Raw genomic sequence first — 16,095 nt, forward strand, 5'->3', positions numbered from 1 at the left:
ATTGCCTCCCAGGTATTTTGTTATAAATTGAAGCAAACACATGGATTCGTGGCTGATTGGGATCAGAGAAATTAGTGGGGTTCTTTTGCAATGACAGTCATTATCATACCTTTACCTGTTGTTAAGGAAGATCCAATAAAGAAAAACTAATGAGCAGGAAAGGAGCTACCGCCAAGCCCTTAAATAGGCAAGCAAAGACAGGAGCAGAACAGGATCCACATCACAGTTGCTAGGGCTAGGTTATGTTCAGTGACTATTAGCTATTATCCTTTGACTGTTTGAACAGACATCAGGTTTACAAAATATTAAACAGACATTCATCCAAGAGCCCGGACTTCACAGTCATACTGCGTTAGTATATTGCGTTAGTTCAAATTATCATGAAGACAAGTCACTCTTCTTCTTGGAGTTTTGTTTCCCTCTATGGAAAACGAGGGGTCCTGCCTGATGTCCACCTCTTAGAGCTTTTGGGCTTTAATGAGATGATTCATGTAAAATTCAGCACTGTACTGGGCAAGGTGCACACACTAAATGCCATAATAACTGTCACCCTGTTCCATAATAGTCACTGAGATTCTGTCATAATAGGCTTTTAGGCACTGTCACCGATTCAAGTTTCTGTACTAGTAAACGACCAGAGGGAAGGGCTTCAGAGATCACGCCAGCCAATCTCCCGGCAGGGTGGACAAGGTTGATACAAGGGTACCAAACGATGGAGATTCTGTACTTGTGACACTGTTCCTCCACAAAGCCCTGCCGTAAATAACAGGCAAACAGAATCCCAACTAAAGACACCCAAGAAAACAAGCCTCTCTAAACTGGACGGACCAGAGGACACGGTCTACGCCTGCGCCAAACCTAGGGTTCGTCATTTGCGCCTGCGCAGTCGCTGTAGTAGGCGGGGCACTCCGGAGGAGGGTTTCAATGTCTTCCTTCCAAAAGCCACTGGGCGGAGTGTCTCGTGATAAGTGCTAGTTCTCGCGGGAACTGCATTCAAAAAGCCCTGGCGCTTAGCGGAGACTTGCAGAATGAATGGGAGGATGTTTCATTGGTGAGGTAGGGTTAGTGAATCGGGGCGTTCCGAGCTCTTACTGGAATCAGGGGCTGCAGCAGCTAGAGGAGGAGTGAGGAAAGAGGTGAGGGCTAAAGGCCTGGTGGGGGTGGTTGTGGAGAGAAAGGGTGGATGAGGGCGGGGTTGAGCAGGGCCTCAGTAAACGTGGGGCCTGGGTTTCGGTGGATCCTTAGTTGGAACTTTCTCTCCCGGAACCCTGAATTCTTATAAATCGGCTTCCGTGCCGGCCTCAGTGTTGCGATGGACCTTCTGGCTGCCTTCCGGGATTCTTAATATAGCCGGCTGCTTGAGCCTCGGGTTGATAACTACTGGATCTGCGTCGTCCAGTAAGGTAGCCCCTGGGCACTGTGGCAACCCGAATTAAATGCTGCAAATGTGAAATTCAAAGCGGATTTAAAGACGATATCCAAAAAGTACTGTCTCAATTTTTGTAATGATTACCTATTAAAGTTATATTTTAGATTTATTTTTAAGATTCATTTTTTTCATGTGTTGATTTTGTTTACTGTGACACATAGGAAATTATAAATTACGTATGTGACTCGCGTTATGTTTCTGTTGAACTCAGCTGCCTTACCCGTGTCAGATTATGGCCTAGGTCCAGTACTTTGCATCCATTATCAGTTTTACTGTTCTCCACAACCCCATTAGATGTCGTTACTTTCCTCGCCTTAAGGATGATGAAACAAAACGTTAAATAAGTTATTAAAATTCATGCAGCCAGTGAGTGAAAGAGGTGAGATAAGAACTGAGGCCGATTGATTCCCAGAGCTCCATGTCTTCTGTATATGCTTTATGTGTGCTGTGCTTTGAAAGGAAAGGCAAAACAGTGGTTGGAGCACTAGGGAGGTGACGCTAGACTTTGTTCTGTGTCTGTCTTAGCTGATAAGCATGGGTGTGTTACTCAGCCTTTCGGTGCCTCATTAAGATTGCACATATTAAAATGAGGGAAATACTTTCGACTTTATAAGGTTGTTGAGAGGATTGCAAAATCCCCTGTGCACATATTACTCTGCTTGTTCAGCCATGGCTATGTTTCTTTGTAGGTTGATAGAAAAACTCTTTCTCATCTTGTAGATCTCTGATGAAAAGTCACTTCTGCAAGAAAATCCCTCTTGTCCATGTTCTTTCCTAGCCTGCCCCACCCTCTAACACTAGGAGATTAGGACGTTTCCCCTGTTTATAGGCTCGGATAGCACCATTCATCTCTCCCTTTTGCTCTTTTCACACTTGTAGTTTTACAGTTCAATTATTTAGCACCTTTCTATTAATAGACTAAGATTCAGGAACACAGTCATATCTTTTAGTGATTTCTTCAGCACTGGCCCAATATCTGAAACAATAGAAATTTAAGTAAATGTTCTGAATGAATAAGAACTGATCTTTGTGTGTGTGTGTGTGTGTGTGTGTGTGTGTGTTTAACATATTCCCCAGTGGAATGCCTTCAGATTGACTACATTTTTGCATTTGTAGATGTAAATGAAGTTCTTTAAATTTAGGATTATGAAAAGAATTAAATGAGGTAATAGAGTGGAAGCACTTGGCTTGGCAAATGGTAAATACTCATGTAAGTTATTAACAGTGGAACGGTTGGTTGGTTCCATAATATACAGGCTCAAAAAATAGTTTTTAAGTCTTATGTTTTAAAATAGTAAATACAAGGCCTTTTAAAATACAAGATACTTTTTCCCCTCCTCTCCTAAACCCCTGTATGTCCTCCCTCATGTTTGTTCCCAATAAAAAAGAAACTGCATCCTAATTCAATAAGTTGAAATATTTAGAGAATCATTTAAACATTTACCCACCAGTCTACCTAGTTATCAACCCCTCTGCCTAGTTATCTGAACTTGAATGTTTTGCTTTTCCTTATTTTAAATGAATATCCATGTTTCACTCCTTGTAATTAGATCTTGTTGTCTTTAATCAGGGATGTCACTGTCACAGTCCTCAAGAGTTTCCTATATCATCAGTTTTTCTTTTGGATTCGTTTCGTGGTATACAAACATATTGTTATATTTCCATCTTAAAATTTTAAAAAACCAAGAAAAGCGTACTTTACTTTTCTAACACAGATTCATTTCTCTGCTGTTTGCAGCTGAACTGTGGATCCTGTCCCTTTCATCTTCTGCCCCTTTCGTTGCTGTTCTCTCTCAAACTCATTCCAGTCATGTCTTCACCCAACTTCTCCATCAAAACCACTCGGGGTGACCACGGAGAAGCCTTCGAGATGATCTACCACTCCTGCCTTCTTAAACTTTGTGTATTGGTTTCCAGGACAGCACTCATAATTTTCCTATTTCATTGGAAACTCCTGGGCATATTTCATTGTCTTCCTTCCCACGTTCAAAGGAGGCTCAGTATTCGATCCTCTTTTAATTATACTCATCCTCTGGTGATAGGACTTATGCTGATAGCTTCAAAATTCATAGCAGGACCCTCGACCCCTCTTCTCATACTTTAACTGTGTACTTGATATCTTTCATGTCCAAAATATGAATATCTGGGTGGGTTTTTTTTTTTTTTTTTTTTCCCTGTAAAACATTCTTTTTATGCCTCAACTGAGTGCAACTCCATCCTACTAACTGCTGAGGGCAGAAGTTTAGGAGGCATTTTAAATTCTTCTCTTTTCTCATACTTGCTATTTTCTTTCTACCAGCAAAGTCATATTGGGTTTACCTTAAAAAATACTGCAAATCTGGCCATTTCTTCCTGTCTGCTGTACTCCACCCTAATCTGAAACATTGTCTCACATAGTCTGTCTTAAATTGTGTTTCCCCCTGACTATTGTACACAACAAGGACATGGTCCTCTTAAATTTCATCAGATCCTCTACTCTAAGCTTTGGAATGACCATATTTTACATGAAGTAGAAGCCGTGCAGTGCTTGTAGTGACATGATCTTCCCATCCCCGTTTTGTTTTGTTTTGTTTTGTTTTGTTTGAGACAGGGTCTTGCTATGTAGTTGAGGCTGGCCTTGAACTCACTATAGCCCAAGCTGGCCTTGACCTCACAGTGATCCACCTGCCTCAGCCTCCCTAGTGCTGGGATTACAGGCATGCACCACCATGAGCAGATACCACTCTGCCTTTTATCTCTCACCTAAATTCTAGTTTACTACTTAGGCTTGCTTTCTACCTTAGGGTTTCCCATCTGGAACACCCTTTTCTAAAAAAGTACATAGTTAATTCTCTCACCTCTGATTCCTGACTGAACTATGCATCGCTTTTGAGTTCCCTTGCCTGGTTCTGTTTGTTTTGTTGTTTTTTAAATTTCCGTTTTGTAATGTATTTCATTAATATGTTGTTGCTTATTCTTCGCCTTCCCTTCCTCGAAGGTAAGTTACATGAAGGAGGAAATCTTTTGTCTGTTATATTCTTAAAGGATTTTGAAATGCCTGAATGGAGTCCAGCAGGTAAGGTATTCAAGAAATACTTGAATGCATAACTTCATTGACTTAAGATGTGGTGAAATACCACAGTAATGGCCTGTTGCTCTTTGAAGGCAAAGCCCAGTTTCAGTTTGGTTTGAAAGAGAAGGGGCCAATAAGAAAGGAAGATAAGTCAATTTGAATTGGAGTGGTCTTATATAATGCTTAAGTTTTAACTTGAAAATCTAGAATGAGAACAAGGTCCTTTGAGTGCTTTGAACATGGTTTCTGTTTTACACGCCCTCTTAGTGAGGCTCTCTACAGTGAAGCAAATTCAACATATGCAGAAATGGTAACACTCTTGTAAAAATAAGTTGTAATATTCCTTGCTTTATTTACCTAGTAAGCCTTATTTAAAGCTGTCTCTTTGTACTCTAAGTAGTGGTCTTGATTTGTTTCATTTTTCTCTTAATTTCAGTTATGTGGATAATGACCCAATTATGAGATCAACTGTACCTTAGCATTCATACACACTTAGCACACAGTGACCAAATATTTTCCTGATGATGAATTTCTTAGGAGCAGAGTGAATGTACTGTTTTTGATTTGAATGCAAATCAAGTAACAAAATGATCAAATTATTTCTTGATCAGTGGGGACACAGATTTGAGCACTTGCAAGTTAGAAAGAAAATCTTAATACTGTATTTTCACCAGACATTGGCATGGAATATGTGTTTCTTTTATTATTGATATAATTGCATGGAGTTTTTCTGTGAATTCATAAATTGTATTTCCTCTAAAGTAGGCTAAAAATAGGAAAAGACCATGGAGGCAGATATAATTGCAGATCTTCGAAGCAAGCTTAAAGAGGTTGAAAAAGAGCGACTGACAGCTGCACAGTACGGTTTACAACTGCTAGAGAGCCAGAATGAACTGCAGAATCAACTGGATAAATACCGTAACGAAATGATGACCATGACTGAGGTAGGGCTGTGGGTTCCTCTGTTTACAAGAACATGCTTAGCTTTTGAAGATTTATTTGGTTTAACACTTACCATTTTATTATTTTCTGAAGTGCTGATTCCTAATTGCAATCCTAATGCCATTAGTAGAATAAACTAAATGAATTCCTAGTATTTCCACTGCAATGTGTTCTTGAGTTTGAAAAATCAAGTTACAATTGCTCCTTTTACCACAATTACTATCAGATTTGTTTTCTCCACATTCTGCTAAGTGACTTCTCTTATTTCGGAGCTCTAAGTGCCTTAATCCCTTAATTCTGCCCTGAAATCCTAAGTGTTCAACCATCCTAATGGATATCTCAGACTTGACATAAACAGAGCAGAATTCTTTCCACTAATCAAGCATTCCTTTTTCATTTCCTTAGTAAATAGAATAACAGCCATCAAGTTACTTGAGCCAAAAATTTAGGAATCTCACATTTAACAAGTCTGCAGTTCCACAAATCAATAAATTCTAAAGATTTGACCTGTATAACATCTATCTAGGCTATGGCTATTCTAGTCCAATTCACCATCTTTTTTCTACTAGACTAATACTCTGCTCTCCTAACCCAGGTTGCCCGCTTCCATCTCTGCCATTCATCAACTCATTGTAAGTTTAGTAGCCGAGCCAAGTTGGGCTGGAAGATCACATCACCTCCTTGTTAAAAGCCATAAGCTTCAGTCATATATACAACAAAATCTCAGCTCTTTGTTTGGGTTTGTAGATCTGTGTGCAATTTGATCTCTGGCTAATTCTTCAGTTGTAAACACCACTAGGGATTAAATCCAAGGCCCTTCTAATGGTAGTCAAGTGCTCTACCACTGGATGACATCCCAAGCCATTTTTGTTGTTGTTGAGATAGAGTCTTGCTAAGTTGCACAGGCTGCCCTTGACAGTCTCTCAAGTAACTGGAATTATAGGTCTACATCACCACACCTGCCTTGACTGAACTTTTTTCCTCCTATCAGATTACTTTCTCCTATTCTTGGCTAGACGAGTCTTTTTTTTTTTTTTTTTCTCTATTTTAGAAAAAAAACCCAGAAAACTCAAGAAGCAAATGAACAATTAAAAACCACAACAAATGCAAAATGACAACAATAACAAAAAACAATGGCAATATAGGATTTCAATACAAGATGATAGGAATTTAACAATGGTTGTTATATTATATATTGTTATCTTCAAAGTAATTGCTCAGGCTATCAGATACAGGCATGCAAGATGGATCAAACAATAAAATTTCCCTTTGAGCAGTTTTTTTCCCTTTTACTATATCTATTGTAACTTTTGGATCTGATTTACTCTTTCAGTGTTTTACGCTAGCGAGACAATATGGTATTTAAACATGCAAGTCTGATTTATTTCACTTATGAGTGTGGTTTCTAGTTGCATCTATTTATCTATAAAAGCCTCAAGTTTATCATTTTTTGTGGTTGAGTAACATTCCGTTATATAAAAATACCACATCATTTTTATCTATTCCTCAGTTGATGGGCATTTAGGTTGTTTCCAAGATTTAGCAATTATAAGTTGGGCTCTATAAACATGGGTGCATATATATCAATGTAGTATGATGTTTTCAGTTCTTTTGGGAAGATACCCAGAAAGGGAACACCTGGATTGAATGGAACCTCTAATCTGACTTTTTTTGAGTAATCTGTATGCTGATTTCCACAGTGGTTTTACCAGTCTACAACCCCACCAACAAGGGAGAAATGTTCCTTTTTCCCCACAGCCTTGCCAGCATTTGTTATTGTTAATTTCTTGATGTTAGCCATTCTTCCTGAAGTGAGTTGAAAGCTCAGAGTAGTTTTACTTTATGTTTCTTGAATCATCAATGATGTTGAACATTTTTTCATGTATTTATTTGCCATTTGTATTTCTTCATATGAGAAGTGTGTATTCATCTCAGATGCCCATTTTTGGTTTGGGTCTTTAAATTCGAGGGGCCTCATTTTTTTCAATTCTTTGTAACGTTCTCGATAAAAGTCCTTTGAGGGACAGTTGGCAAAATTTTTTTTCTAATTTGTGGTTTTTCTTTTCACTCTGTTGATGATTTATTTTGATGTGCAAAAACTTCTTAAACACCCCAGTTGATTCTTTGAAGTACTTCCTATATGTGCAGTTTGGTTTTTGTTTATGAATGCTCAGGCTAACCCTGTCCTTGAGTCTTCTGCCTACTTTGTCTTCCACTAGGTTTAGTGATTCCATTTTAAATTTAGATCTTTGATCCATTTTGACTTAAGTTTAGTGCATGGTGGTAGGCATGGGTCTAGTTTAAGTCTTCAGCCTCTAGAAAGCCAGTTTTTCCAATACAACCTATTAAAGAAGCTGTCTTCCTGTGAACATGCTTAGTCCCTTCGTCAAAGAGGAGGTGGCTGAGTGTTTGTAGTTGTGTCTGTATCTTTTGTTCTGTTCAATTGATCCTTAGATCTGTTTTGTTTTTTGGGTTTTTTTTTTTTTTTTTTTTTTGCCAGTACCACGCTGATTTTATTATAGCAGCTTTACAGTATAATTTCAAGTCTGGGATTGTGACACCTTCTGCCTTGCCTTTGTTGCCCAGGATTGCCTTTGCTATTCTAGGTCTCTCACAGTTCCGTATGAATTTTAGGAATGTTTTCTCTAGATCTGTGAGGCATACTAATAGCATTTTGATCTGGATTGCATTAAATTTGTAGAAGAATTTTGGGGTTATGGCCATTTTCACAATGTTGGTTCTTCCTATCCTATCCATGAAGAGGCTACGCCAATCTTGTATGAGCATTATGCTGCTTCTACCTACTGAATGCTTTTTTCCCCATTCTTCATGGATTGAGCCTTCATTCTTCAGATTTCAGTTAAATGTCACTTTAGCAAAGAGGCTCACTCTTACCAAGTACTATAAAGTTTTTTATCATTGATTCTGTGTGTGTCTCCCCCCCCCCCCCCCCCCGTACCGGGGATCGAGCCCATGACCTGGCATGTGCCAGGCAGATGCTTATAGCCCTGAGCTAAATCCCCAGCTCTATCATTGACTCTTAATTCTGTGAAGTGGTAATGATTCCCAGTATTATAAGTTCCATAAAAGTGGGGGGATTTTTGTTTTGTTTTGTTTTGTTTTGTTTTTCTTGATTACTGCTGTATTCCTAATGCCTGCCACATGAATTTTTTAAAAACTGAATAAATCTGTTTAATGTATTGAGCACTATTACATTTAAACTTAAATCTCCTATCATAAATATGGCAAGAAAAAATAGCCACCAATTGCCTTTGATTTTCCATGTAATGCTACTCTTGACCAAGAGCTCAATATCAAGTCACAAAGCAACGATGACAAGTCTAACAGAAAACTAAGCCATGTTACACTTTGTTTTAATAAGCAACTCATCAAAGTCAGGTGTTTGTTTACCAGCTGATGTTTTTCTGCCTTCTTTTGAAACAGAAAAGCTTTGGGGAGAATATTGAATGTTTTAGGTCTTTTTCTCTAATTTAATTGAATTTTGTGTTATCTGTGTAAAACTTAGTGAAGCAGTTGGAACTGATTCCTGTTTATCTCTAAATGTCCTCTAAGCAAGGCAAAGCCCTTTTAGTACTTTTGTCTCAGCACTTTATCATCATAGTAGTCATTTTGTAAACAGCTCTCAGATGACTGTGTTCTAAAAGTAAAAGCTAGTTCATATGCCTTCTAGTCTACTATTGCTTCATTTTTTCAGAGCTACAAATGGAGCATTTCACTATCAGACTAGTAATGCTCACTAGCAAAGTTTAAGTGCTAATAAATCTTTTTACTTCCTTTCTCTCCCATAGCCAAGATTACTTGATACATTGACATGCCATGGAGCAGTTTTTACTTACTTCACAGAGCTTAGAAGCCGTTGCTATACCTCTAGTGTGGTACTAGGGATCAAATCCAGGCTTTACACTAAGTTATACCCCTGTCCCTTTTTAAATTTTTTATCCTGAGACTGGCTCTCGTTAAGTCACTCAGTTATGTCATGTGGGTTTAACTTGACATCCTTCTGCTTCAGCCTCCCAGAGTGCTGGGATTACAGACATGCATCATCACAAGGAAGATGACTATAGTATAACAAGGTATTTTAAGAGCTCCCATTCGTATGGCTTGTTCATAGCATATTGTTATAATTGTTTTATTTCATCATTAGTTACGATATTAGTGTCTTACTGTGCCAAATGTAAAATTAAACTTTATCAAAGATATGTATATAGAGAAAAATAATAGTACAGATTGGGTGTGGTATTTTCTGATGTTTCAAGCATCCATAGTGGTCTTAGAATGTATTCCTTACAAATAAGATAGAAATGACATCTGACCCTGTATGGAATCTTTGACACCCAATCTGTCCTGTTAGTTAGTTATTCTGTTATGTTTTATACATCGGCATGTGTGACATCTAGGCCTATGTCCACTGCTAGTTTAAAATCACTTCCTCCTATAAACCTACTCTGGTCCCATACTCAGCTTTAATGCCAGTTACTATGAGGTATTTTATTGGTGAATTTTGTGTTTGTTTATTCCTTTAGATTACTTTCCTTGAGACCAGGCACCACATTTTATTTATAATTGAATTTCTATCACCTAGCATATTTGCATGATTCTTAATAAATATTTGGAGAGTGGATGGAAGGATGAAAAGTTGAATATCTCTGTAAGACTATTCTCTCTCTAGTGCAGTGTTTCTGGTCTTTTGCTACTAAAAGTCTGTTTACTTTTCCTTGATCTCTTTCAAGTGGACTCCATATTTGACAAGAACCAAACTAAAACATAGCTTAATTACTTAAAAAATTGCCTGTTAACTAAAAAGTAGCTTATTTTCCTAGTATTCAGTCAAATGCCTAGTTTCTGGTCAGCATGAGATAAGATGCACTGCCGTGGCAGTTGATGTTCCAGCCTAGAGCAAGAACCTTTAAAGGTAGCCTTATGGTACTGGACAATGTGAGGTTTTTAGTCTTTAGAATCTAGAAATTCTCTCCACTATCCCATTTTCCCTTCCCAGTTCTGGCTGCTAGCGTAGAGACCCACTGATTGGGAAATGGTAACCTCGAGCCTTTTCTGGTACCAAGGCTGTACAAACTTCAGCTTCAGTGTTTGAGACTACTATAGTCTCACAGAATACCTTAGGGCTTCATTAAGACTAATTAGCTCTGAAGTTATTCCAGATGTAACATGTGGTTGTTACATGGAAAGCAGCAAACATATGAAATAGAATGAAACAATTAAAGGTGAGAACTGATTCTATGTAATGGCTTTGAGTAATTTTATGTAATTGAATTGTAAATGAATCTATTTTCAGAGTTATGAACAGGACAAATACACTCTTCAGCGAGAGGTTGAACTCAAGAGTCGAATGTTAGAAAGTTTGAACTGTGAATGTGAAGCTATTAAACAGCAACAGAAAGTGCAGCTGGAGCAGTTAGAAGAGCAGCTGAATAGAAGCCACGGACAAGAAATGAATGAGCTGAAAGATAAGGTGCGGATGTCTGTGTTTCCCAGCAAAAAATCCCATGTTTATGTAATCACTTGTGAATTATTAGGTTATGAAACTTTTCTTCAGCAGCATCTATACAAAGTAGCCAAGATTAAGCCCTCTATCATCTTAATGTTGGAAGAGAGAACCCTGAGAAATAAGAGTTTACTTAAGGGGCTTACATAAGTCGTAGCATTCTAATAACCTACCATCATTTAATTTGTTACTGGGTATTTGTGGTAGAGTTGGTTCAGTGACCAGCGTAGCCGGCTTAGAGTACATTGTATGCCAGTGCCCTTGCAGAAAGATGAATCCCCTGGCCTTTAATGCAGCTAAGTGACATACTGTGAAGTTCTGCAGAACAAACCAGGAGCTCCTTTTTAAAGTGATGTCCATTAGAATTGATATTTTATAGTTTGTTCATTGAAGAAAAATATATATGACACAATTCTTACAATAACTTAATAAGGGAAGTACCATTATTATTTTCTTGTGCCAGATGAGAAAGCCAGTGTTTAGGCAGATTGAGTAAATTGGACAAAATAAGTGAGCTGGAAATTGTCGATCTCAATTTGAATTGAGGCTGGCCGACTCTGGAGCCTCTGTGGTCTAGCGATACATAGTACATACTGGCTGCATTTCAGAGGTAAATACAAAATAGATAGCAACTGTTCAATGACTGCTCATTCCCTCTCAGCACCCGCCAGTATCCAGTACCTTTAGATGGCTTTATGGATTTCAGATCTTTTATGATGGCTTCTCTCTGTGTAGGGTCCCGAATTTTCTGGACCTTTACTAATATTTGCTTGAATTTTTTCCTCTTTTCTCAGAAGTCTGTTTTCTAATTTTAAATTTTTGTGCACCATCTTCAAAAACGTTTCATGTCTGTATACTACCTGTACCATTACCTAATTTTTCATTAAATTAACTCTTTTTAAATGTGTTCTCATTTTGGGTGATGCTATTAATGAAATTGGATGTTTGAGCTGGTTTTTTAAAAATACGCAGTAAAACAAGCCTACCTAATGCTTTTGTGTAGTAGGGTCACTTTGCAGTACCCTGACAGACAGTAATCCAGCTTGTCTGGAACTAAATGTGATTTGAGAGACTAATAACTGGTAATGACATAGTTTTTTCTTTTCTCCCTGGGTGTTGTTTTGCCTCTTAGTAGTAGCTATCATTATTAGGGACTATTCAGGTGCTAAAGCAAAACCAGTTATAGAAATGGCTTTTTTTGATAGGCAGAGACTAAATGAATTAAATTTACAGTCTTACTGATGTTCTCAACCATCTTGTGTCAAATATTTGGAGTTTTGTCAATATTTTATTTCTCATTTATTTCTCTCTATTCATCAGTAAACTGACCTTGAAAATCTTGATCTCGGTGCTACTCTATCCAGACACCATCTCTCCCCTGGACTCCTGCTGTAGTCTTAACACAGCACCTCACTGGTCAGCAGCACTGACTTCATGTTGTTTCTAAGAATCAGGCTCATTCTGTCTGATCAGTGGTGTGGAATATTTCTGTGTTTATAACACAGAATAGAATGAATGACTGTCTGTTAAAAGATGCCTGCTTTGGCCAAGTAGAACACTCCAGTAGTCATCATACACAAAGTTTGGGCCACTTAGTAGTGTTTTTCAGAAAGAAAATACCTTCTGCTTTATAAGATTATTAATTTTCTTTTCCCTTAGTTAGAAAAACTGAAAGCAGAGTTAGACGAAGCAAGGCTTAGTGAAAAGCAATTGAAACATAAAGTAGATCACCAGAAGGAACTCCTGGCTCATAAATCAGAGGAAATACAGATGATGTCTGAGCGTGTACATGAAAGCATGTCTTCAGAAATGCTGGCTCTTCAGATTGAGCTGACTAACACGGAAAGTATGAAGGTAATTTTTAGAGCATGTGTTTTCTTTTTTCTTTAGCATATTTTTTTTTCATTTTTTGTAATAATACTTACGAAGTGGCTTGAAGGCTGAAACATTTTTAACCCAACTTTGATCTAACTAATCAAAAAAGGTTTTATAGAGTTTTTAGGTAGATTGCTTCATGCAGTAGTTTTAGGTTGCTGGATTATGCAAGGCAGTCTTTATATTTAGATTAATGAAACCTCTGGAAGGATTTAGAGGCATTTACTCTGATGCTAGTTTGTGTCATAAAAGCTCAACAGAAAATGTGAGCACAATGGTTGAAATTCATGCAAATTTAGATTTGCGTATGGGTCAGCATATAGGTGATTAAAAATGAAAGCATTAAATTGATAGGAAAGAAAGTCAATCATTAAAGCCTTTTATTATCCTTGTTGGAAAACTCAAGTACTTAAAAATAATCTAATGTGCATCTAACCTTTGAGGCGTTCTTAGTTTTAGTTTGGGGTGTGAGCCACCTCTCAGAAAAACTGAGAAACTGGTAAATGAAAGATTATGGAAGATAATTTCTTTTTTTCAATTTCTGTTGACTAGAACACCCTCAAAGAAGAAGTAAATGAGCTACAATACAGACAGGAACAACTAGAAAGTCTCAGTAATAATTTAATGCGCCAGGTAGAACGTCTTAAAGAAGAGAAAGAAGAACGGGAGAAAGAAGCAGTTTCTTATTACAATGCCTTAGAGGTACTGGGATTACAGTAATTTCGTGTTTCCAGTTCCTAATGGAATGTTTTTTTGCTTATCTAATCTCCATTAGCTAACTTATTTTCTTTTGAATTTAGAAAGCTCGGGTAGAAAATCAAGATCTCCAAGTGCAGTTGAATCAGGCACTCCAGCAAGCCTTAGATCCCAACAGTAAAGGCAACTCTTTGTTTGCAGAGGTACTTTCAAGTGTTCTAGTGGCTGAATCGATTAAGTTGACGTTTTATCTACTGTGAAAATAATTAAACATACTGCTTTCCAGGTGGAAGATCGAAGGGCAGCAATGGAACGCCAGCTTATAAGTATGAAAGTCAAGTATCAGTCCCTAAAGAAGCAAAATGTATTTAATAGAGAACAGATGCAAAGAATGAAGGTATAGAGCTGTCACTGTTAAAAGCTTACTAAACTTACCTCGTACAGTATTAGCATTATATGTGCAGATATATCAAAGAAAGTAACTTTTCTTTTAAAAAATGTGCTTAATACTACGATAATTATTCCTAGAACTACATTATTTCTTTTGAAAAATATTTTTTAATTGATTGAAAGATCCTTTTTTATAAAGTAATCTTGGACAAATAGTATTATATTTAGTAACTGCTGATTGTTTTAACAGTTACTCACTAACCTTCCTAGGGAGCTATGAAACTTTCTTTGTGAATAGAGAAAAAATAATTTAAAAGTTTGTTTCTTAGCTTTAGCCTGGTATCATCCTGATTACAGCTATATGGTTCCTACTTTAGTTAAAACAAGCTCTGTCATATTTATTTCTTCTCTCATATTTCTTTCTTCTCTCATGAAGACTTATTTTAGACTGAAATTGAGACTCTTCATTTTCTTTCTTTTTTTTTTTTTGGAAGATCCTGAAGTTAAGCATATAATTCCTCTTAATTTAAAGATTGTATTGGGCATTCATTATTCATGTCAAATAAGAGATAACAGAAAACTTGAGGCAATAAATATTCCAGTGATATACCAGTCTTTAGAATCCTGATTTCTGATATCTTGTTCTTGATAAGCCTAAGGTGGTATTTAGAAGACCAGAAATGTGCTTTCTTCTTATTCAGCATGGTATTTTACCAAAGAAATGGGAAAGGTCACTGATTAAACTTGGAAATCAGATGAACTTAGCTGAACCACAGACTTGTCACTTGCTAGCTATGTGACCTTGGGCATGTATTTTAACTTTTGAGAATGTCAGTTACCAAAGAAGCAGGTGATAGATAGGAGCTGGCTCACAACTTTTCTAGTGTTAGAGCAGTAAAATAGTATGTGATGCTTTCCATCCTTGTCAGTTGTGAGCCTCATGTTTGTGACTGACTGTAGTTTAATTTCCCCATCTTAATTTTCAGAAACCTCAGATTTTTAATAAATGTCAACAAAGGGTAAATTATAGACAATCTTTGAGTAGGCTTATTTACCAGTTAAATAACATAGTTCCAGACCACAGCATGCAGTTTAATTTTACATTTCACAAAAATACAAATAATAATGTTAAAGACTTTATACATCGTTATCACATGCTCAAAATATGTATGTCAAGTTTTATTTACAATAAAACTTACTGATACTTAGGTTTTCAAATTATCATACTAGAAATAGTAATTGTTTTAGTTTCCAAAATCAGTTCCAGATACTATAGTACAAAATATGACTTGTACCAGAAAAATGCTTCTCAGAATCTCACTCAGTTTTATTGGGGTTGGGGTTCTAGCTGCAGATTTCCACATTGCTACAGATGAAAGGATCTCAGACTGAATTTGAACAGCAAGAACGGTTGTTTGCCATGTTGGAGCAGAAGAATGGTGAAATAAAACATCTTTTAGGTGAAATAAGAAATCTGGAAAAATTTAAGGTATATGTAACACCTTTAAACATGCAGTCAAATTTTGATTTGATGTTTTGTTTTTTAATTTTTGTTAGTATATATTTGCCATACATAATGGTCGTATTCAACATAGAGAATTTGGACTTGTACATAATGTCTTCCCTCTTTTTTTTTTCCATTCCCTGCCCTCCCTTCGGTCCTCCTTCCCTTCCCATTTAAAAAAGCTTTGCTTCCAGTTTTTGCCTTCCATGATTTCAATTTCTTAATATTTTGAACCTAAAGAACTTTCTTTGTTATGTAATTAAATTTCAGTTCCCAAATTGACCTGATATTTAAATTATTTTTTTTCTAACCTCCTTTTGCCTTTGAATATTTTTGACTACCTCATCTTTTAGCAGAGCCAACAAACCCATTCCATTTTTGTTGCTGTTAGTATAAGATTATTGTAAGTGCCTGTGCCTTTAATTTACAATCCAGTGAATTCAGGACACATACACTTATAATTACCATCCAAATCATGATGTAAAATATGTGTAGCATTACAGAAAGGTTCTATGCCACTTTTAAGGGCGTACTACCACCTAACTATATCAATCAGCATTACACGAATAAATATGGTTGAGCTTCATCAAAATGTAAGCATTTAGAATACATTCGTTTCTCTCTTCTGCTTAATATTATGTCAATGAGATTTCTTCGTCTTGTATGTTATCAAAATTGGTTTG

The 16,095-nt window shown here is 36.9% G+C and overlaps 1 protein-coding gene across 6 annotated transcripts in view; it reads left to right on the forward strand.

Annotated features, from left to right (window-relative positions):
• The first annotated feature begins 907 nt into the window (after positions 1 to 907).
• Spdl1 (spindle apparatus coiled-coil protein 1) overlaps positions 908 to 16,095 on the forward strand; it is a 30,316-nt gene continuing 15,128 nt past the window's right edge. Inside the window, exons 1-8 of one of the 6 annotated variants that reach the window (XM_063230757.1) lie at positions 908 to 1,056; positions 5,244 to 5,425; positions 10,738 to 10,914; positions 12,607 to 12,801; positions 13,375 to 13,524; positions 13,623 to 13,721; positions 13,805 to 13,915; positions 15,257 to 15,397. In XM_063230757.1, the coding sequence (XP_063086827.1) occupies positions 5,267 to 5,425; positions 10,738 to 10,914; positions 12,607 to 12,801; positions 13,375 to 13,524; positions 13,623 to 13,721; positions 13,805 to 13,915; positions 15,257 to 15,397 (1,032 nt within the window). In that variant the 5' untranslated portion in view covers positions 908 to 1,056; positions 5,244 to 5,266. Of the gene's footprint in view, positions 1,137 to 1,218; positions 1,486 to 5,243; positions 5,426 to 10,737; positions 10,915 to 12,606; positions 12,802 to 13,374; positions 13,525 to 13,622; positions 13,722 to 13,804; positions 13,916 to 15,256; positions 15,398 to 16,095 lie in introns of those variants that run through there. The other 5 variants (XM_013156245.3, XM_013156246.3, XM_003473190.5 and 2 more) reach the window with 5 other exon arrangements.

Source organism: Cavia porcellus, unplaced genomic scaffold (assembly GCF_034190915.1).
Source record: "Cavia porcellus strain 051 isolate PalLab524CR breed Dunkin Hartley unplaced genomic scaffold, mCavPor4.1 scaffold_19, whole genome shotgun sequence".
In the NCBI taxonomy this organism is placed as follows: domain Eukaryota; kingdom Metazoa; phylum Chordata; class Mammalia; order Rodentia; family Caviidae; genus Cavia; species Cavia porcellus.